Raw genomic sequence first — 24,528 nt, 5'->3', positions numbered from 1 at the left:
TTTCCTAGATGCACAAATCCGTGATTAGATGTCCATCATCATCATAAACTGTAGCCTACAACACCAAACAGCACACCCCCAATGTGACGTACCAATACTGTCGAGTGTTCAAAGTGACCAAGCCCTTTGCTTCATATTCATTCGTACATTTGTTTTATGTAGTAAATAATGCGGCGTAGTCTGGGCCTTTGGTTAGTCAGTTTGTGCTACAGATGGGAGACTGGATTAAATCATTTTCAAAAGGGGTGAAAATTAATTAACAGAACTCAGTAACACCATAAATAGCTCCAAAGAAAACATCAAAATGAATCCTTAAATGGTAACCCATATTTGATCAGTAAACAGGCATATTATTAAAACAGAATATTTTATTGGTTCAGCAGACTGAAAAAGTGGTTTGGGGAATTTTAATCTGCAACTGTTTTGCAATACACAGCCAATATTAAAATGGATGCTCTGTACTAGACTTCCTCTGTTCTTCCAAACACTGATAAGATCAATACTGAGCAGGGAAAGATAACAAATAGGTGGTTTCATCATTTGACCAGTGCTTCCTTCCCCCCACCTAGGCACATTTGCACATCCACAACAATATGCACACAAGTGATACACAAATGAGAGGGCGTTAAAAAAGGGAAAGAAAAAAAGACAAACGAATAAAAAATGGAACTACAAAACAAGTTATTTATGTTGCACAGTACAGAATGACACAGAAAACACACTGGACATATACAGTACTGCTAAAAGATGCTTTTCAGAATTTCATTTTCTTTAATACTTGGACAGTTCAGCTGGTGCAATATCTTTAAAGCCAGAAGGGTAAAAGCTATACAGTCGTCTCCCTAAAGTTGGGTGTGGGTGGGGGGGAGGGATGACAGAACAAACACTATTTACATTTTTTGTGTAGGTTAAGATCTTTCACATGGTCAGCACACGCAACGATGCAAAACAAACCACGAGTCATGGTGTGTAGGCGTGGCTAAAGCATACAGCGGAAAAGACAGCAAAATACAGCTGAAGCAAATGCAGGGCTCTATAAAGTCCCAAATGTCTCCCAAAAAAAAAAAAAAGTCCCTCCTTTGTCTTCCAGGGCTTTCCTACGCTCAGCTGTCACGAATCCTGCTCGCTCGAGTGCGTCATCTCCCTCATCTCCGATCTCGCCTTCCGGCCTTCCGTCGCACCTGTACAACATGCGAGGCAATTAGCACTCCAAATCAGGGGGCTATTCTCGGCAATGCCGATGACATAGTCTGCTGGGTTTATTTTAAGACTTTGACCATAACTGTAGGCTTCCTACTATCACGTCAGACTTTTTTTTTTAATTAGCAGAAGTAGAAATGTTGACATATATGTATCTATTAACATTGTTGGTAGATAATCTACAGACAAAAAGTATGCAGACCCCCATAATTACTGAATTCAAATATTTTAGCCACACCTATTGCTAGCATATTTATAACAAAGCACATAGCCATGCAACTGCCATAGACATATAACGGCAATAGAAGGCGTTATATTGAATAGCTCAGGAAACTAAACGTGGCACTGTCATAGGATGCCTTCTTAACCAGTTCATGTAATGTCTGCCTTGCTAAATCTGTCCCGGTCCACTGGAAGTGCCATTACTACGAAATGGAAGCATCGAGGAGCAACAACTGCTCTGCCATGAAGCGGCAGAGAACACAGAACGGGGCCACTGCGTGCTGAAGGCCGTTATATTCCCCTATACCTCCAGAGGTGGCTAGAGTTGCCAAAAACTGTACTCAAGTAAAAGAAGCATTACTTTAAAATAAATACTCAAGTAGAAGTAATAAGTAGTCATTTAAATAATCACTCAAGTAAGAAAGTATCTGTTAAAAACTGTTCAAGTAGTGAGAAAAATGAGCTCCAATAAAGTAACAGCACATCTCTCTCTCTCATATATATATATATATATGTATGTGTGTGTGTGTGTGTGTGTGTGTGTGTGTGTCCGTCCCTCATAGCTTTTTTACTCTGAAATCAAATCTGTTTTAAAGATGTCTCTCTGGCGTGGTTTTTAAGTGAATTTTACAATAAGTATATATAGTACTTATTCATAAATAAAATATAAAGTCTTGTACATATGTAGGAATTACACTAATATTTGGCCTCAGTGTCTAGTAATAGCCTGCCAACACTAAGGGGCTCCACCTTCCTTGGTAGCGATTTTCCACAGGCCTGCTATACATAATGGTATGCAAGTATAATTGGTTGTAAACTATTTGTCCTATCCAAGTAGACAGACAAAAGCACTTTGGTAGATCCCATCTGCTAAATACCATACATGTAGAAGTAAACATAATGGAGAGGAAAAAAAAAAAACAAACTATGGTTGATACGGAAATTCTGAAAATATATTTGGACTTGGCACGCAAAAATACATAACCAGTTCATGTGTTGGTTTCTAATATCAGCGAAATATTGTGCATATAACATAAGTAGCAAGCATCACATTAGATTTGGTGATTGTGATTATTAGTTTCTGGGAATATTCCTAGCTCTTGCAGAAGGTCACATTCTAGATATTTTACTTTTCGTTATGTTTACCTTGCAATTAGGTGACCAGTCAGACCAGCTAGTGTGCAAGCTATCCTACATTGTCTAGCTAACAGCTGCCCCTGTATGTTGTCGAAAGAAATATCGATATATAAAATCAATAACAAGCCTTAAATGTTATAACATTGAAACCTTTATAATCTAGAAAATATGGCTCAGAATGGGGAAGGCATTGCCACACGCCATGAAGTCAGTTCAATTGCTGCACTTATTTACCTGCTGTTTGTAGTTTATACCTGCGTATCTAGTGAGCCATTCTGTCTTAGATAATCACTGATATCGGACTGCTTTACTTTCATATTAATAATGCAAATTATGCAAGCGCCGATTTTAAACAGATATGTGAGCCTTAAGGAAAAGTATATATTGCAAGATACTTTTCATAAATGTAATAATTTGAGCCCCACACAGGAAAATGTGCCTATTTGCTGTTCACTGTGTCTACTACTGTTCAGTTGTCTAACTTACTGAATCAACTTGGTAGCTTTCAGTGATCATCTTTAAAGAATTTTACCAACCCTCCCACACTTGACAGGTTTCAAGTTATTTTAAAATGTAACCAACGGAAAATTGACAAACATAACAGAATAAAAGTAAATTTGACCTCGCAAATGTACTCGGGTAAGAGTATAAGAGTACTCTCTTTTAAAGCAATTCTTACAAGTGCAATTTGTTCCAAAAGTTACATAAGTAAATGTAACTGAGTAAATGTAGCGCGTTACTACCCACCTTGGGATACTTCACTCAAGACACAGTTCCAAACTGCTTCTGGAAGCAACACTGGCACAAAGACTGTGCAGCAGGAGCTTTATGAAATGAGCTTCCATGGCCAAGCAGCTGCATGCAAGCCTGAGATCACCACGCACAACGTCACAGACTCCGGAGCAGTAGCAATGTTATGTGGAGTGATACTTCACTAGCTGGCAGGCTGAGGGGTACTAATCTGGGTTTGGAGGATGCTAGGAGAACGCTCTCTCCCATAAAAGATAGTTCCAGCAGAGCTTGGTGCTGGAGGAGGGATAAATGGTCCAGAGTTGTTCGCGTTTGGCCAAGGACCTTTAGAGTCCTAGTAAAGGGTAACAGCAGGTGGGAGCCACTTTATATTAATGCCCATGGCTTTGGAGTGGAATGTCCAACAAGCTCGTACAGGTGTGATGGTGAGCTGTCCACATACTTTTGGCCATATAGTGCAGCTGAAAAACTCCCAGGATTTTGTTCCAGCCATGTGGCTTTACTAATTAGCTCAAGCCAGCTGGTAGAATTAATTAGTGAAACTGAGTTATATGACAGAGTTATACGACAGGGCATTTTACCCCTCTGCCTATTAAACACGTTTTTCTACTTGTTTTACATTAAAATCCACAATTTTGTATACACTGCAACCCCCCCCCCCAAAACCCCCCCCCACAAACAGTGTATACTCGAGAGATAAACATACGTACATACAGACATACATACCTACCACACTAACACACACAACCTAGCATACCATCCTAACTAGCCCTGAAGTCGTCCTGCCTAAACTGGGACTTCCCAGACCCCTAATTTAAAAAGATATACACCCCCCGAAACACAGGACTTACTTTAGGTGAGGAGTCCTGTGACTGCTCCTCTTCTACCTCCTCCTCGCTCTGCTGGGATGTCTCCATCTCCTCCTCGCTCTCCTCCTCCTGGCTGGCGGCTGCTGCCCTGGGCCGCCCGCCACTGTAGCATAGAAGCAAACGGGTCAGTACAAGTGCTACCAAGCCCTCGTCGTGCCCCTCAACTAGAGCAAGCCTTCAGTTGAAACCTCAGTGAATGCAGGCGCAGTTCAACATCCACGTACTGATGGCACTGAAAACCCATCAGGGAGTGAGTGCGGACCGTCTGTGTCGGCGGATGAACTCAGATGTAGCGCTCGTTAAGGCCTCGAGACAGAAGCGTGCTGCCTACCCTGATTTTTTAGCTGCCGTCTGAGACTTCGGAGGTCGCCCCCTTCTTTTCTGCGGGGTGGATTCGACTGAATCGCTGGTGGCCTCCAACGGTGCCGCTCTGAAAGGAATGATGCACACCATCAGTTTCTACGTTTAGTCTGGCAAAAACATGCAATATTTTTGTTTCCATCACGAGCACGCTCAGTTAGGAGCGCTCTCAAACGGCCGGCATTGGTCACGTGACTGACCTGGGCCTGCGGCCTCTGCCCCTGCCTTTAGGTTTTACTTCCATATTTTCACTGCCTGCTTCCCCTTCATCCTCCTCTTCCTCTTCGCCCTCCTGCTCTTCGTCGTGCTCCTCTTCTGGGGGCGGAGCCACCTTCCTGCGCCCTCTCCTCCCCTTGCCGGGGGTGTCGTCCCTGGCAGCGGCGACGGTGGCCGACTTGGGTGGCCGTCCCCGCCGTCCCCGCTTGGGTGGGCTGTTCTGCTCATCCTCCGTCTCGGTGGCCGTCTCCGCCACACTGCTGTCCTCACCGCCCCAGGGCTCCTCCGTGTTGTCCACACTGCTGTTGGCCGCCCTCTTGCGGCCACGCTTGGGCTTCGACTCCTGCGTCTTGTCCTCCTGGCTGGAGGCGCCGCCTCGCTTGCGCCCCCTGCTGGGCTTGTCTCCCTCAGACGGGCTCTTCATAGAGATGTCCTCATTCTCACTGTGGTCCACTTCGGCTACGTCAAGTCTGAGAGGGCACAAGTGGGTAACGAGATCAAGCCAGCGAAAATGAAATGCATCGTCTTTCAAGCTCTTAGTCTTCTGCTTCAGGGACGTGCCATAATCCAATAAGATCTTCCCAAGATCTGAGGCATCACTCCCTCTCCAACCTACACAACTATACTAGAGTGGATAATGAAGCCAGTAAAATGCAGTGGAGTGATGAGCATAAAGCAGACACCCGCCTCTGCATACCACTAGCAGAATGCTGAGAAAAGCCAGGCTACTGGAGACCAGCCCCTGTAGTCAAAGTCAAATTTCCTGCCAGTGGAGCTGTAATCATTACATTCTTGTGATGCAAATGCCATTACCAGCGTGTATTCAGGTGTATGCGAATGACACCTATTCACGGTGATTACAGGGAAAATGGTGTCTAGTTTTATAGAAGACAGCAACACCAGACTGCCTCAGCCTCCTTCAAACGGATGATTTAAACTTTACTGTGACAGATTTTTTAATGGGTTGTTTTGTTTTGTTTTTTCCCCTTTTTGAAACTACTACCTCCATCTGGCATACTAACATTTGAAGTTTTAGAGGATAACACTAATTTTAAAATATCCAGACTCGTATCTAATATTTAACATGCAGTGAGGTTAGATACTACCTTCCATCGATACGATAACACATTACAGTAGACCTGATGGGACAAATAAAATTGGACTCAGTGCATATATAAATATTTGTTACCACATCATCTACTACTATTAGATAGTAGTACCCACACACCTTCCTTTGCTGCGGCCAGGGGAGCTGGGGTTGGAGTTACTGCTGGCGTTGCTGATGGTCTCCATGCGGGACAACTTGGTCTGCAGCTTGCCTGTGGCTGATAAGGGTTTGTTCACCGCCCCAAGCACATTTGCTGCTTTGGGCTGGGGAAGAGATGCCAGTGGTTAAGGTACTTGATTAGTAATCAGAAGGTTGACAGTTCAAGCCCTACTTCCGCCAAGTGGCCACTGTTGGGCCCCTAAGTAAGGCCCTTAACCCCTAATTGCTCAAGATGTCAAAATTTTAAGTCACCTTTGGGTAAAAGCGTCAGCTAAATGCGTAAATGATGCAGAAACTCAACATAAACTCTAAAAGATACAAAACAATAGCCAGGGACGTACCTTGCCAGGGGTGAAAAATGACTTCATCTCAGGAGGAAGGTAATTTTTTGTGTTGCTGAAATTCTGTAATATAACCCCAGAGAAGGATTTAGAGGACAGGCACTGAAGGCAGACAAGCCATTATCTTGGAGAGCAATTTCCTGAGATTCGGTCATCATATTCAGTATCGTTCCAGGAGGTCTATCCCAAAAGGTGTTTGGCTCTCCTACCTTGTCAGGCTGGGTGAAGTAGCGTGCAGGCAGCACAGGGTCTTTTGGCGACTCCAGACTGTATGTGGTGCTCTTGGAGATGACGATATTCATGGCTACGTCGCACACCGTGTAGAGTTTCTAACGGGAAAGAAGTTAGAGAACAAAGCTATGGTAGCGAGGGAAGGACAGACCAAACACACACACACACACACACACACACACACACACACTAACACTCACACACACTCACACACTCACACACAGTACATCCTGAAACAAAACACGGCATGCCCGGAGAAGGACTGAAGCTGATAGTTCATCTAAAGTCTTCCTAAGGGTGAGATGATCTCTGGCACCTTCCTAATTACCTGTACTGTGTAGCACTGTAAACACTGGCCCTTATATGGCACTGTGGTCTTGTAGAATGTAGAATCATTAGCATGCTTTACTGTATGCTAGTATATGAACCGGAGCACATATACCGACTCTTGACAAGGGGGGGGGGGGGAAAATACCTTCAGAACAGCTTCATCATACCTCATTTATCTTGGCATCGTCAGGAGATTGGCCGTCTTTGGTCTGTTTGATGTTCTCTACCATTTTCCTAATAAACGCATGACTGTTGTTCTCGTTTTTGGCCATTAAGATCTCCAAAATAAACCACAGAAGCCCTGTGTGACGAATGGAGTGCAGAAAAATAGAGTGAGAAAGAAAGAGAGAACATCATTTTTCACTGATAAAGGCAGAGCTCTCGCAGGCACACTGCCAAAGGAAAAGAGAGGCAGGCAGATGATTCTGCTTGGCTTGATTTACAGAGCAGCACATTACAAAGCACCCAATACCCCCGCCCCCCCAAAGCACGGCTCCCGCACACATGTGGAGACTCACTCTTTGATGTCTTTGAGCTGCTCTATGTCTTGTACTTTGACATAGTCTGGGTCATGTGCCAGCAGGTGGATGGCGTACGGTACCACATACTCTGGAAGCAGGGAGATCAGCTTCTCTGCATGCACACAGATGTTAGTGTTATTCGGTTTTGTCATGAATGACGGATCACTCAGGAGTTTTGCCAGCTCACGTGTCCGAGAAGCGCAGGGATTCGCCACGAGGATGAGATAAATGACACGTGGAGTGCATTACAAGAGGCTTGTGCTGCATCAGATAATCACAATCCAATTAGTCCAAATCAAATTAGCTCAGAAAAATTAATGGTGTGAATTAATGGCAACCATAGCAGGACAGTGGCCTAAACAGTCTTCTGATCCAATTTGACAGGAAAGACATAGCAAAGTCATTTCTCACTTACATAAACAGGGATTCACATATGTACTAAATATTTTTGCTGCAGTTATTATTTCCACATATTGTTCATTTACTGATCATCATTTACACTTGCTAAACGTAACTGCTGTGAATCAACAAAACTGCGACAGAACACTAACTTGAATACCAGCTACTGGTGAAGTTGCTCCCAGCATATTATTATTATTATTATTATTATTATTATTATTATTATTATTATTATAATACTCCCCATTACCCTGAAACACTGAGTGCTGGGTGCACATCCATGTTTATACAGGCCTACTGCAGTGAACCTGCGACACTACGGCAAAGCCCCAACGCCTGGTGTCAGAGCGCCCCGCGCAGTACACCATGCATTTCCTGCCACTTGGAGGGCCAAGTTCAGGTGCGCACAAGAGGCTGCCCTGCAGTGGTAGAACGGAGGGAAGAAGAATGAGTACATGCCCTCACCGCTGACGGCAGCATGCTGTTTGAGGTACTCTCGCCGCAGGTTGATGTTCTTGACCAGGCACTGGCGGGCGTGTGCTCGCCGCTCCTTCACCGGGTCTTTGGCACACAGCGCGAACACCGCCAGGTACTCCAGCGGCAACCGCAGGCGACACAGGCCCTTGTGCAACTTCTGTGCAAATGCCTGCCGCACCTGGTAGCACTCGTCCTGGGGAGAGAGGAGACTGCGTGACTAACTCATAAGAGGCCAGACATCGTTACATTGAACAGCTAGAATTATCATAAAGTAATGAGTGAGTGAGGGAATTAATGAATGAAAGATTAATGCTTAATAAAGGATGCTCTTAGTATTAAAGGATATTAAAATATATGGACTGACAAATCAGAATTACTGCAAACAACTGTTTAACAGAGTTGCGGATCACGTTTGAGAAGTATTGGCATTGCTGGAATATGCTAGTCATACAATTTGCAGGCGTCTCCTCAAATGAAAGTCCGTCTGTGAAGTGTTGTTAGGTTTACGAAGGGCACTGTATAAATGTGAATAATAAGAACAATAATAATGTCTGTAAGCATGTAGCCTGGAGCAAGCTAAAAAAAGCCTCCATATAGTGACAGTGATACGGGCTGTTATATGCCCCATTATGTGTCACAGGAAGGTGATGGTGTCGGATATTGTCCTGCGAGACGGGGTATGCGTGTGTGGGGGTGGGGGGGTGCAGGGGAAGTTGTACGTTGATGACAAGAGCACAGAGCTGGTACTGTTCCAGGGTGATGATCTCATGGTAGCAGGGTTCCTGAGCCAGACGCAACACCGCACAACCCGCCGCCAAGCGCAGCCGCGACATGTCTGGCTTCCTGTGCGCGCACACACACACCAATAAAACCAGGATCAAATCTGCTATGCATGTATGTTTTATATCTCTCACACCCACCCACACCACTGCAGTACAAGGACGGGTTTGCTCAGTAGCGGGGATCGCAGTGATGGCAGCACTCACCCCAGCCTGCCCTGCTCCGTTAGGTCTCCATCACTGTTCAGTATGGCAGTAAGCATCCTCAGCGTGGAGTTACCCGACTTACTCTGGTTATTTTTTACCCCGAGCAGCCACCGCACCATCAGCTTAATACCCTGGATCTAAAACCCACAGCAGAGAACTACTCAGTCAGTGTGTAATGTTTTCTTACACACATACACACACGCTATATATACATACATATATATATATATACACACACACACACACACACACACACACACACACACACACACACACACACAGTCTGTGTGTGTGTTTATATGGGGTGTGTGCACGCATTTATATTCACTTGGAGGAAAAAAAGGACCATTAATCAGCGGCACCAAGGAGGGGGATCTGGCCTAGAGTCAAAAACTGCGCTAGACAATCAATCCATCAAAGGCAATCACTCTACTACACACTTCACAGGCAAAATCCACGAACAGCAGCTCGGGTGTTTGGGCTGCATGTGCTCTTAGCAAGCACTCTGTGTAGGGTGACTGAGGCTCACCTTAGCCAGCGTTTCAGGGGAAACCTCATCGTCTGGAACCCAGAGCTTGGTGGTTTTCTTGCCAGGAATCTTGGAGAGACAAATGAGAAAAGAAAAATCAGCCCTGTGTGTCAGATGGGATTTGGGATCAGAGTATGTGCTACAGAACTCTGTTCCTCCCCCAATGTGCACTTATTAGGATATACCATCCATCCATTAATCCAATTTCTCATTACCATGGAAACCGTTGCTCTGCAACGTAAGATCTTTGTCGGCTGTATACACACCGGTCCATAGAAAATATAGCAAATGACTTCTTTATAAAGGTAAATAACTATGTGGTCGCCTTACCAGGACACTATGATATATGTTCAAGAGAGACATACAGTGGTTTGTAATCTGGAAGCGAGAATCTACAAATTATTTCTAACCAAATAAATTGGCTATAAAATGACAGACCAACACATAATGAAGTCAAATGAGCTACTGTCTCAAAAATTAGATCAGAAAAACATTCATGACATCAGTGCCATCTCCTTTTACAATATGCTTGGGTTACTTCCACCGTTCCACGACTCTTTAAAATAATTTGTGAAAGCCCTTATAACTCCTCCCCTGCCAGCTCTTCAGAGGTTGCAGTGCTAAGTTCTACTCATTCTCACCCTGTCGTTCATCAGCAGGTCTTTGACAATGAAGTTGGCCACCAGGGATTTGAGGGGTCCAGCGAACTGCTCCGGGGCCAGCATGGCCAGGTGGCCCAGGGTGGTCAGAGGGGTTATCAGCTGCTCCATGTTCTCTGTGTCCAGGCTTTTGTGCAGAGGCTAAAACCAACGAGACACAGTCAGTTGGGGCCATGGACAGCTGCTGCTCCTCACTGGCATATTCAGCACTCACCTCAAAGATCTGGGCAAAGTGGGTGTCCCTGTTGGAGAACATGGCGTGAATGCAGCGGATGGCGAACTTGGCCTGGCGGGGGGGCCCCTTTTTGGCCTTGTGCTGGAGTACCGGCAGCAGGACACTAGAGGGGGCAGACACAAGGAATGGTGTGGAGATAGTCAAAGAAGGTCAAACACGTGAACTATACAGAACCTATGGAAACGGGCAACGGACTTAAAACTTTGTTCCTTTGTTGTGTCTTTTGTGTTGTGTTATCTTAAACTGAAGGATGATATTGTCAGGCTCTTGGTAAACCAGGGTTTCTCAGTGCTGGTCCTGGACAAGCCCACTTTTTCACATTTTAGCTAGAAGAAAAAACAAAAATAAAACAAAAAAACTAAATCTCCCTGCCAGTACACCCAGCTCAACTCAATGGCTAACTAAGCCACCCTTCATGCGGTTCGATGTGAGAGAGTTAGAGCAGGGAAAGATCGCAGGGCAAAGGAACCGCTGAACCAGGGCAGAGGAACCGCTGGCTTACAACACCCATGAGCCTGGGCAGCATGGGCACTCACGATTTGATGTGCGGGAAGCTCTCCTCCAGCTTGCTGCCAGTGTTCTTGAAGATCTGCAGAGCTGCCTCTGCCACCTTCTCGTCGTCCATCTTGAGGCAGCCCAGCAGGGACTCGAACGTCTCGGCCGAGTGGAAGGACACGGGGTGGGTGAAGGACAGGACCTGCGGGACACCACACAACCCGTCGCTACTGCGCGCTCTGCAAATACTTGCCACCTCTTGAGACGGGGAGGAAGGGCCCATATCCCCTTGCCTCAGTGGTGCCAGAATTAGAATGATGACCTGTCTACAACTTATTGATTTTGGGCTTTTTTTGCTGTTGCTGACAGCTTGGTACACAAATTAGTAATCCAGTCAAACGGGGCATTAAGTTTCCTGAATGTGCCGAGTAAAACTTAATCATTCTGTGTCTCATTTGTTTATTAAAAAATAACTGCCACATAATGAATGTTGGGTTTTTGTTTGTTTGTGTTTCTGGGGCAAAATGAGTGGATGAAACACGTTGGGATGTGGAGGAGCAGAAGAGAGTGAACGATCTCTCAAACTCATGTGCGTTACTTCATGAGTTACGTCAGTGCTGAAAAGAGACCATAATTACCTTGAGGAGCTCCAGGCCGGCTCTGATGGCCTGCTCCGTGGGGACGCCCTCGTCCTCGTCATCGGCCGTCCCTTCGATCGACTTGTTCACCTGTTTGATAAGTGCACTGTGGACAGGAGAACACGGGAGAGTCAGGCTACAGACGGGGAATGTACCCCGGATTAGGGACATGAGAAGCATCAGTGAATTGGGGCTGATTGATATGGATAAAATACCTAATTGCGATTTTTCTAAATCAACACAGTCACTGCAATTTAAAAGAATCTAACAGAATATATGAGGAATTAAAAAAAACCCAACAACTTAATTTTAACAAAACTGTTAAGAATTGTGTCATTATATAGTCTTCTTCTTATCTCAAATTGTGAAAATTGCTTTCTTTTCAAAATAGCAATTTTGAAAAAATAGCCGTGGGCTGCACCTGATGGACTCTGTGTCAATATGGACAGGGGCGATCCTCTCCAGTAAGAACTTCACCATCTCCAGGAAAGGGTTGCTGGGCTGCTTAGGGCTGCCCAGTTTCTTCGTGATGTCTTTCTGTAGGATTCAACAAGCCCACAAACGGAGACACACTTAAAAAGAGGCTCAGACATGGCTCTGCAGGACAGGCCATAATGAAAACCAGATTCAGATTTTCTGTCGTGGGCCACAGGACTAGAGCAGGACAAAAGGAGAGGACTGGGTTTCAACTATGCAGTGTCCATGTAGCTACACATCACTACATTTAAAAACACATTTTTTGTTACAGAAATTTTGTTGGTTTTTTTTTTACATTTACATAGCACAGAAATGATCGTTCTGTCAAGTGTTAACAAATGTTCCAACACCAGGAATCAAAATCTGTCAAGAAGAAAGATCAAGTCAACACACACACACACACACACACACACACACACACACACACACACACACACACACACACAGTGGTGAGGTGTGGGAGGACCGTGGCGGTTCTTACCACGCACACTTCAGCCTGCTTACAGGAGCAGGAGGGGCTGACCAATGTCTCCAGCTGCTTACGGATCTTCTCATCCTCCTCCAGGACCTGTGCCAGCTTCTTCACAAAGTCCTGCGCCTTTCCCGGATCTGGCAGGTTCCCTGAAAAAAAAAAGGCCAGCAGACCCCAGACGTTGGCCGAGTGCTCATTTACCTTCCCTTTCACCACAGGAGACGTTTGCGTGAGCTGTTCTGAAGTTCAAGGATCATGCCAGACTCACTTGTGATTACCATGACTTTCGAGAACACTGCCTTGCTGTAGGAGTCCGACTGAAAGAAAGGAAAACGGGGTTACGCCTTTAAACTTGCAACTCGCAAAACATGACGAGGGGGGTCATGGAGGTACCACGGGCCGGCGGCAAGAGAGCCTACCTTCGGCTGCTTGACCAGATCCAGGAGATCTTTGACATGGTGTCGCAGCATGTTCTGACACTTCCACATCTCGTTGAGGGCTCTGAGAAAACAAATCACATCCATGTCATCGGAGATCAGATATCAATCGCATCACCTCACACTACAACGGATTTGCCACCACAAAACGGTACAGTAAAAGGTGCAGCTATGTAGAATTAGTATATCATTATATACACCACTACTACTACTACTAATAATAATAAACTGGATTTGGATTGCTTTATTTTTTATATAAACTGTAAATGTAAAACACTGCACACCATAAACCACAATCAGCTGTGGAGTGCAGTGGTTTTAAAATAGGGTAAACTCTAAAATTGGATCATTCATTTTCCATAGCCATGTCACAGGTAAATCAGACATTAGTTTTTTTTTGCTTTGAACTGGTGCAGATATAAGAAATCTTGTGACTGGAAAGCACCCAGAAAAACATAACTGCAGGACTACAGTCTCCAACATCAGATACGTAATGAGTAAACAAAACCACCCCCAAAAACCCAACATTAAATCTGTTGTGAAAATTATTCCAAATGCAGGTTACAGTTCACACAAGAAAATGAACCATCTACGATTATTAGCATTTTTTTTTAAAACTATAACTACATACAAACGAGGCCTAAACATACACGCCATGACGAGTTAATAGAAAAAGGATATTGAAGCACTTACTTCACTGCGTTGGAATCCAGCGTAGCGTATAGGTAATACAGACACTTCATCCGCTCTGTGGTCTCCAGGTTGTGAGGCACCATGTACTGGGCAAAGATTCGTTCCACAAGCAACCTGGAAGCACCACAGGTGTTTAAGCCGTTTTAAAAATCCTTATCGTATGTCATGATAGCACAAATTTCAATCACGAAAAAGAGGGGAATGGGACCACACGCAAGTGGCCATCTGTCCAACAAGAGGCATAGAAGTATATTTCTGCCGTTTTAAACCTGTACACAGGAATGCTGTATGGGTGCTTCCACTTTGAGGATTTCAGAGTGCGGGTTTTCACTTTCTTGATCGGTAACTGCACATCACATCAACAACGTCCACAGTGATGACTCTTAATACACCAGACTCACCGGCAGTTATTTTTTTACTGCATATGAGGCAGTCAGAAGAAACATAAGGAGAGCTTAAAAAATTTGATGAAGACTCAACTAACCGATAGGCCCTGCTGCACCATGTGCACAGCCTGCTCAATGAAACGAAATTACTGGCCCAACAGAAACCTGCACAGCCCAGCAGATGTTCCCATCCCGATATGCAACACAAACATTAAAACGCACAGCACTGAAGTGGGACGCACAGACTGCGGGTGGCGTGTGGCTCCCTGGCTCTCCCTGGGAGCTCCTTACAGGCCGTCAGCCAAGTGGGAAGGAACCGGGAGGTGGCGCGAGCCAAACAGATTCATTTTCCTTTCCCTCTTTTTTTTAATGCAATGACCTCTGGATCGTATGCAACCTTGATAAATACTGCACATTACAAGCCAATGCAGATTCAACGAGAAGTAAATTCAACAGAAATCTTAAACCACGTTAAAGCTATGACCGATAATGGATTTTTCTATTTTTCTTAATAAAATTATTTCAGGTCAGGTTCCAGAGCTGAGGTTTTAAAACTAAGTAGTAAAATTGCCTTTATGGCATGTCAAGAAACATATGAGCTACAGTGCATCACAGAGAAAATCGTTATTATTACAAAAGCAAAAAGATATGACTGGGGTGGAGAAATGACAGGTAGAATATTTCAATGACAATTACTATGCCCTGTAGGCCTTATTTATTCACATTTCTGAGACTCTGGGATGATTCAACAGAACAAAGCGCTGCACTGCTGAACAAACAGCAGGTACCAATATGATCCAAATGGCCAGTATGCAGTACTGGATACTGTCTTGGAGGATGAGTTCTCAATGACAAGAGGATAAATAGTTGCTTTATCAATACACAGGAGCTGAAAACAGGCTAAGATATTTCCTTTATAGATGTCCGCAACACAAGCTGCAGATTTCCCAGCATGCCCCTGTTCCTTCAGCTAACCAGTGCCTGAATCAATAATCACCCTTGCAGTGTGCACTGCTGTAGTCACCTGCTCCTTGGGGAAGGGTTAATAATGGGAAATATACTAGCGCTATGACATTTCTGAGCCTGAAGCGCAAGAAACCACAGCATTACAGTGCAATATTACAGCTCAGGGACGCTCAGCCCAGCACAGATAAGAATACAAATTCACAAATGTGTGCAGACACCTGCACCCCCACCCCCTCGCACAAATGGCCTGCACAAATTTTAACAGTGCCCCTCAGCAAAGCAGAGCTGCCTAGAGTTATATCGCCAAATTAAACTGAAGAGACTGCGGACATGAGCCACAATAGCTCGTGTTGCTTTTCCCATTTTGGAGCCGATTCCATTAGTCAGGCTTCTGACACGTCCAGCATTACAGTACTACAAACGAGCCGTGAAAAGCCTCATCGTCGCTTCGTGCCGGAATGCTCACCGGTCGTCTATGCTGTTCTGGTAGTAGATATGCAGCAGTTGTCTTTGATCCAGGAGATTTGCTTGGCTGCTTCTTTGCCGGCCTCTGCCTGCAGAGAGTACTTCTTATAGATCTGTGCCAGACCCATCATAGCTTCCTTACGCACCCTCCACTGCAACAAAAACAACACACACACACACACACACACACACACACACACACAGACAGACACACAGACAGACACACAGACAGACACACAGACAGACACACAGACAGACACACACACACACACACACACACACACACACACACACACACACATCCATATGACGACAGTGATACAAGCCAACACTCAAATTACCCTGCTAAACCTACACATTCACGAGCAACCTCAAACACGGACGCATGCTCAAAACAACACTGCCCTGCTTCGCTGAGACAGAGCTAAATCGAGCCTCCACTACTAAACAATTCGGGTCACAGCTCTCTGCTTTTGCAGAAAGGAGCCTGTTGTTAGTAAAGGTTCATAAAAGTGCAAATGATGTCAGTGTCAAGGCAATAAAAGGATGTCTGGAAGATATTTCAGCACCAGTGCCAAATAATAACATAACTAATGAATGACGTGAGGCAAAAACAATTCCAAACTCCAAGATAATGTGTGACAAAGCAGCTGTCTGAGGGGAAATGGCAGTGTTTTAATAAAAGCCAGCCTCTGTTGTGCTCGGCGACACGTGGCAGACTGTAATGCGTCTGCAGCACCATCGCTCATGCAGGTGTATGGGGCGAGGATCAATTAGGTTTCTCATTGAATGGACTTTGGAAAGGCTGAAGAATAGCTATACGCGAGTAACGGTTCAATTTATTTCACCGGTCTCCTCTGCTTTGCATCTTGGAGATGAGATATGGGGGAATGGGGGAGGTCTGGAACGAAAGCACGGTGCGGACGCGCTCCTGCACAGCCTCATCCTAAAGGTGCAGGGAAAATAAGGGGAGTGGAGGAAACAGCACCAACCCACCCCCACCCCCACCCCCACCTCCACCCACACCTGCCTGCAGCTAACCCATCAAATGAGGCAGAGTACTACTTAAAAAAAATGGAAGCCAATAATGAAAATGTCTGCATTGTATGTGGGGCTGACCCGCTTGTCGAGTGTCCTCTCCCTCACAAAGTTCAGCAAGTGATCGTTGACGAGCGAGAGGTCCTTCTTGGAGGCGGTGACGATGGACACTATGACGTCGTGGCGGATGGCTTCCTCTGGGTCGTGGGACCTCACTTTAAGATACTCTATGCGCACGAAACATCCATGTCACAACAGCCAAAAAAACCCACGATATAAAATAAACCAACCTTTATCCATTCTAAGGCGAAGCAATTAAAGAAATTCATGTATTTCTTCAGAGCGAAATATTCCTGGCTTGTTTAAGGCATGTACGTACACCTGTGAAGAATGTGTACCTGTAAGGAACGTATACACAGGAGGCATGAACACTAGTGAGGAAAATATAGTTGTGAGGCATGAACACCTGTGAGGTCCTTAGCCAGATCGGGATGGTTCATCAGACAGTGACTAGCAAACTTCACACACTCCAGGCGAATTGGAACATGGATGTCGTTGAACCTGAGTAAGATCAAACATTTGACATCAATACGGTGCTTTACCACAAACAGATAAAGGTTTTGTTAGAGGAAGAGGTAAAGAAGAAGGGCGGAGTTACGGAGAGGCCCCACCTCCCCAGGTAGCACTGCCACAGAGGCTTATTCTGAGACGCCAGCTCTGAGTCCTTGGCCCCAAACATCTTAGCCAAGAGTTTCACAACCTGGAGGCGTTCATCGTTGTCATTGCTCTGCGTGAACATGCACACACACGCGCGCGCACACACAGCTCAGTGATTTTCCATGAATATATACTGTGGATTTATTCAGTTGTACTGAGCAAAACTCAATGATTATCTATTCAGCCTTCCTGCTGATCGTACTCTGCATAAAGACAAAAGAACGGACCATTTTCACACCCATAATGAAATTTCGCACAACAAAACGCACATACAGTGGTGACACTTCACGAACATACCATTTATCACCAAAAATCCCGGCGTTGAAAAGAACCTAAGGGGATTCATTTATCTTTGAGGACTCAAGAGTAAATGACTAATCAGACAGAAAGCTGGAAATGTGCAGGCCACATGGAGCACATGGAATAAACCGCCACACGTTTAAAGGGGAGCTGTGCCGTACCTTGAGTTTGAACTCCAGCTGGGGCAGCACAGACAGGAGGAGGTGGCTGTCGATGTTGTAGAGCTCCAGGATCAGGTCAAAGACGTGCTCCGACAGGTCGCTCACCGACGTCTTCCCCAGCATCAGCACCTGGTTGAAGAACTGGGACAGAACAGGAGCCCTGCTTCACACACCTGTGTCGGTGACTGCAACTGCAAAGGCTGGTCTGGGATCAGTCCTGCCGTGCCTACAGGCCCCAGATTCAGTGCCTATGCACAAATAACCTGCTCCTTTAGAAGGAGGAGCCTTCTGGAGTGCAGGCCCTTCAGTCAAGGGGACCGCATGGAAATGGCATAACGTGGTAATGACTCAAGCAATCCAATGCCACTCCTTTTGATTCCAAAAAGGAAATGTATTCACGGAACTCAAAACAGCTGTAATGGAGAGCAGTAGAGCATTCTCCATGATGGCAGTCATCAACACTGCCTAACGACCTTACACCAGCTTCATCTGCAATTCTGCCCAACGACCCCACACCAAACTCCTCTCCAACTCAGCCTAATGACTTTATTGCGCCTAATGAGCCCTCCGCACCCTACAGGCTGCTGCCCTGTGGCTACCAAGGCCTCCTCCTCGGGCAGAGTACTGCCGTTATCCACGCGAGAAACACCCAGTCACAGCCACCTGCTCCTGAGACAGCTCGGCGATGGATGCCATCGAGGCCGAGAAGCGGGAGGAGAGGCCGACTGTCGCATAGGGCTGTTCTCTGAACGCACAAAGAGACGATTCAAGACGATTCAGCGTATAGCTTGCAAGACTCACTCACGTTTGTGATGTAAGGCTCGATGGCCTGCGCCGTCCTCTTCAGTAGGGCTTTGGCCAGGTCATATGCCTGTTTGTTCAGATTCTGCAGACAAAACCACGTTCAGATTCAGCACATGCAGGGAAAGGCGCTATTGTGTGCGCAGTAATGGATGAAAGGCAGACAAAGGCATGTCTGCACAGTGTGTACCTTGTGTGCTGGAACTAGGTTGACCAGGACGGTGTCCAGAAGCTCCTGAGACACAGAGTCGCCCTCACAGACGATTGAGCTCATCAGGTCCACCATGTGCATGTGAACCTTCTGATTGTGCCCGTTGCTGTGGAGCCCGACAAATAAAACCATGCAATACACAAACGACAAGACAACAAAGAACAGAACCATCCTGCAGCAATAATACCAAGTCATTTTCACTTCCCTTTACATAACACTATAATAATAATAATTATAATAATAATAAAAACACATTTTAAACTGTAATTCTAATACCAAAAATGAATGAAGAAAGAAGGAGGGGGGGAAGCCCCCAAAAAAACCCTACTATGAATAAATAAATACCAATAACACAATATGCTTGCTCGGTACGCAGAATGTTACACTACTCACTTCATCTCTAAACAAGGCGCTAACAGCACATCATTTAAACACATCATGTCAATAGCTCAAACCATTTCTGCAGGAGCTGCGTTCTGGGGGTGGAAGATGGAGGGCTGTTTTTTTTTTGTGGAGGGGGGGGGGGGTGTTCATTTTCACACAAGCTCACCAGCTCTGTGCTGTGTCAGCCTCGGCGACAACGCCCAGGGCAGCTGCGGCTGTATGAGCAATGGTGGTGACAACACACCACCAACTGGGACCTGTCCAGCAACGGACTACGCCCCCGGGGGGAATAACAGCAGCGGCCAGGAGGTAGACAGCTCGTTACGGCACAACAAAAAGACCACAGCTTCACACTGGCGTCAGCCGCACGATAAACCATGGCCCGCGCCCTTCCAAATTACGAGCAGATGACGGGAGCTTTAGATGCAAAGCTGTTGTGCTGTGCATGCAAAAGGTGTGCATGGAATTCATGCCAAAAAATAAAGACTTATGTAAAGAAAGAGAGACTCACTTGATCACTTGGAAGAGGGTTCTGTACAGCTGAGTAAATATTTCATTGCTGTCCTCCAATTCAAAACAGATGTTATAGGATTTGACCCAAGCAATATTCTGAAGAAGAGTAGGGGGACAAACATAACGAGAGCACTAAAGAATCCAGCACATGGATTAATGCAGGCAAACAGCACATCATGTCACGTACCTCCAGCAAGTAAAAATATCTATTGAACTGGGCGCTTTTGGTATCTTCCAAACCTTTCAGTTGTCGAGTTATAAACATAAATATATCCTGGGGGGAGAGAACAGAAGCACTAGATAAATTTTCAAATCCTGTGGCTTGATGGAGGTTTTTTTTTTTATCCTAAAGCAATACTAAAAACATTCCCTCCAATTTAGACTGCAAAAACAATCAGCACCTGCCGCCAACCTCTCAATAGGGCTCAGACTATTCTGAAATCATTTCAAATGAAGCGCTTTCTTAGACCATGAAGGAGCGTGCCCATCTAGAAAACACTACAGACAAATACTTTAGTTCTTCTAGAGATGCTGGGTAAAAGGTACATTCGTTTGTGCCTCTAACTGGCCCAACACTTTACGTGATGCAGCTGTACAGATGCCTTTCCACATTAGAACCCCCCCCCCCCACTCACCTTCAGCTTGTCTGGGGATGTGTAGGGCGCCTCCGGAGCATAGATCCGGAAGATGTCAGCCAGGCAGCAGGCCACCAGGAGCCTGACGTCTTTGTCTGGGTGCTTCAGGAAGAAGTCTGAGGCCAGGTGCAGGGCCAGGTTCAGGTAGAGCTCTTTCTCCTCCTCCGAATCCTGGTCCATGTCCATAAAAGTCTTCACCACCATCTACAAAATAACCCCCCCCCCGAAAACAGATGAAACCCTCAGCGCCATGCTTGATTTGATGGGAAAGGGGAGAGTCAGAGGTGTGCAGAATAAGGGGTCACCAAGAATTCCCAACTGGAATAGTGAGCCGTGCCCCGATGACACAGACTGTACCTTGAGCCTCCGCACCATCTCCTCCTTCGATATCTTGTCAGAGATCTCCTTCACCCCCGGCGGGTAGGTGATCTTGCCATCTGTGGCTCGATTCTTGGAGTGAGCCATGCTCTCCAACTTGTGCACGCTGGGGAGGGGGTGGGGGGGTGGAAGCAGCAGTCATTGAATCATAAGATCTTAACGTGGATCTTAATGTTAGTGAATTGCACAATGCAGTTTCAAATTATATGGCCATTACGTTTTAACATTACCAAATGTAACTGGAATTGAACATTATTTAAAAAAAAAAAACAAAAAAAAAAAAAAAAACACCTCAGAATAATTTTTATGGTTTGAACAAAAATACAATAAAACTATTACCAACAACAAATTGTGCCCAACCCACAACACAAATACTGGAAAATAATATTAGCCTACATTTGAATGGACACTGAGAAATTATGGTTGTTTTGTTTCTCTCTCTCTCTCACACACACACACCCTTAAAATTCCACTCACTTCTACTGAAATTGGAAACAAGGCATTCTTCAAAACACGTCGAAAAATTCCAATATTTAAAGTCCACTTAGAGCTCCATAGAGTATTTCACATAGCAGGGCAGTTCGCTCTGAAGTATGAATGACCATTAATATTGCTCTTGCTTTTAATATTTTACTTGTCTTTTTTTACTTGGTTAGCATGATATGAATTATGAGACGGTGTGCTCAACTGAACCTACTGTAAAAATAAAAAATGAATAAATAAAACCCCCAGTATTTTAAGAATAGGTTGGTATGATTGGTTCTACTAAAATGTACCAGATGGTAGGTGTAATGCACAGTTATTACTAAAATATATGTTCAAAAGAGAGTATGGGGTCAGGAGAGCCTCTCCAAATTTGTGTTAGGGACGTGTGACGTGACGATATATATCGTGTGACAACAGAAAACTGCATCAGGCCTATATTTTGTTTGCAGCTATAGTTGAAAAGTATTTCCTATTTATATTTTCTTATATGCTTAATGGGAAACGCGCACAAAGTTGTAAATAAAAGGAGAAAAAAAAGATCAAATATGAGAAAATACCTTTTAATGATAAAAGTATACAACTTGATGCAATAAGCAACAGGACTTACTGTTTAATCATTTATAAACAATATATTGCATGAATTTACAGAACACGTGCGATATCTGATGTGTTCGTTATCTGGATATGAAGTAATCTATATATTTGGAGAGTACATATATTTTGAGTGAATTTCTCTGTTTCAGATGTCAAATTGCTACAACCGAACTGCCAGTTCAACTTATGAAAAACATTTTTAAATCACCCTAATGGGCAACAGAACAGTGACAGCAAGAATCAGATCACAAGGAATAGCACTTTGAAATATAAGCTTTCAACTACAGTGCTGCTACACCTCGAAAGGTTCAGCACCAGGTCTTCTTTGATATTATGACAGAACCTGAAAAATAACCGCTACGGATCAAACTGCCAGGCTAAAGGCCTGTAACCCAAATCCAGTGCATAATGATATGATTCTCCTCTGGGCCCTGCTAAGGTGTGTAAAGCTGGACTGTCATGTCTTGTTAGGTTAAATCTAAAAATCATCCACACCTCTTGCTACATTTTATAGTACTACAAATTAGGGGAGTTGGAGTAAAGGAAACAAGCAAACATTCCAGGACTGTGGTATGGGAGAAGTATGGAAATATAAGACCACATACACTTTAAGCAAACTCAACTTCACACTCAGTCAGGAAGAAAACATTTCATTTGGTGTTTAACACATTTGTTATTTCAGTATTGTGTGGCCATATAAAACTATATCTTCAGTTTCAGTTGTCAGCGCGTCCTTCATCACTATGTAAGGAAGAGCTAATAGTACTAATAATTGATTAGCGCTGCTTCACTGCTCAGTATTAACTCTGTCAATCTGCCACCACGACGTTTGAGCCAGTGGTAAACATGCTACAGCTTTCAGCTGCAGGTACTGCATATTCATTACAAACAAAATCTATTCCAGCCAGTGTGTACATACACAGACACACAAAACGATTCAATTCTCTAGCCGATGAATTATTCAGTGTGAAATCCACTAGGACCAACAAGTCCTCTGATCTGTACACAATGATGAGTTGTTAGGCCCAAGTGAAGTGGTTAACCATAACTTAAAACCCTGGTGCCATGTAGTTGTGCCATTTTGCAATGCTGTGATAAAAAATTCAAGACAACACTTTAGAAAAGATAAACTAATATATTTCACAAAGTCTTTCACAAAGTAAACCTGTCCAATTTCAATTTCTCTGGGAATACAAACAAAGTTCATACAGTAAAGCACAAAAATGAAAAATAAAAAGATTAAAATAATAATCTGCAATTAAAAACTCCTTAATGCTATGTTACACTGACATGTAACAACGATCAAATTGTAATTTTAAACATGTACAAGATGTTTATTTGTCATCTTTACAGATCACACAATCCATAATATCTAATCCAGTATTACATAAACAGCAGCTAAACGAAGTCTCGGCAGAAAACTGCTGGACAGCGTTGATTAATTACATGCACCTCCAGTTTTAAGATTATTTTGAACCATTTTTACTTGTTCACTTTAACACTGCACATGACACAGAAAGAAAAACGTAATTAAATTATGTTACATGTTCAATACGGGCAAGAACTACATCTGCAGTTTGCACACATAAATAACTCACAGCTTTGATTTAAGGCAAATGTCCCGTGTGTATGGTCAGCGTTTGGGCCACATCAAAACCAGTGCTATACTGGCAAAGTGCATGTTGCTCTAATGTTTTATAGCCAAACCACACTTCTGTCTTATTTCACAAGTTTGCCTAGTCTAGGGAAATAAGAGCCCACCAAGTGACATTAAGCGCCTGACTTTCTCAAGCAAGAACCAAGTTACCCCGATCATGTCTATTGAGAAACGCTTTGTGGGGAGAAAAAGGTATAAATTACTGCAACTCAGCTAACTTGGACATGTAAGTGACTAAATACAACAGCAAGAAGCAGCCGCATGCAGACAGATGCTTTACCCTGCAACATGACAGCTACGCTAGCTAGCCAGCAAGCTAGAAGACACCCATCAACGCGCTTCTGTACCCAGTGCAGTCGTCCGCATAAAGCTGCCGAGGACTTAACCGGCCAAATGCAATCGAAGTTAAGTGTGATCAACCTTTACATGTGGATAAAGCGAGCGGGCGAGGCGCTCGTGTGTGGAGGCTTTGCTGAGGTGTCAGGGGAGCGGACTAGCTAGCCTAGCTAGCTTAGCCTGTGGTACGAGGCTAGCTACACAAACAAAAACACCACACACACCTCGCCGAATCAAGGCGTATCATTTAAACGGCGGACGGAGAAAGCTAAAAAAAAAAGCATTTATCTGTATTTATCTGAATAATAAGCAGTAACAACAACAATAATAATAAAAGATGAGGAGAGGCGGAGATGTGCTCAGCTCGGACAGGCATCACCTTGGCTACCAGCTAGCTCGCAGCTAGCTCACAATATTACCTTCAGCCGACTCGAAATATTATATAGATTTGATGAAGAAAATTATACCGAGCAGAATTAAAGCGGACACCTTGCGTGCCTGTTTTAACGGAAACAAACAAACGCACCTTGTTCGCCGAGCTGCAGCCAGTCGCTTCCCC

General features: G+C 44.5%; 1 protein-coding gene across 1 annotated transcript; it reads right to left on the bottom strand.

Annotated features, from left to right (window-relative positions):
- Positions 1-348: 348 nt before the first annotated feature.
- On the bottom strand, positions 349-24,528 carry pds5b (PDS5 cohesin associated factor B). The gene is given in 35 exon segments (XM_035534191.1): positions 349-1,181; positions 4,161-4,281; positions 4,510-4,608; positions 4,739-5,224; positions 5,983-6,125; positions 6,363-6,425; positions 6,572-6,691; positions 7,091-7,224; positions 7,428-7,556; positions 8,309-8,513; positions 9,040-9,163; positions 9,307-9,443; positions 9,836-9,904; positions 10,477-10,635; positions 10,709-10,832; positions 11,266-11,426; positions 11,863-11,968; positions 12,284-12,399; positions 12,821-12,960; positions 13,080-13,128; positions 13,231-13,312; positions 13,942-14,055; positions 15,760-15,799; positions 15,802-15,910; positions 16,878-17,023; positions 17,263-17,357; positions 17,468-17,583; positions 17,975-18,115; positions 18,780-18,860; positions 18,966-19,092; positions 19,882-19,979; positions 20,071-20,157; positions 20,519-20,722; positions 20,876-21,002; positions 24,496-24,528. Coding segments are annotated over 34 exon segments (4,269 nt in total). The 5' UTR covers positions 20,984-21,002; positions 24,496-24,528; the 3' UTR covers positions 349-1,145.

Source organism: Electrophorus electricus, chromosome 15, assembly GCF_013358815.1.
Source record: "Electrophorus electricus isolate fEleEle1 chromosome 15, fEleEle1.pri, whole genome shotgun sequence".
NCBI classification, from domain to species: domain Eukaryota; kingdom Metazoa; phylum Chordata; class Actinopteri; order Gymnotiformes; family Gymnotidae; genus Electrophorus; species Electrophorus electricus.
Note: the sequence above shows the minus strand (reverse complement) of the source record. Positions and strands in the feature narration are given on the sequence as shown.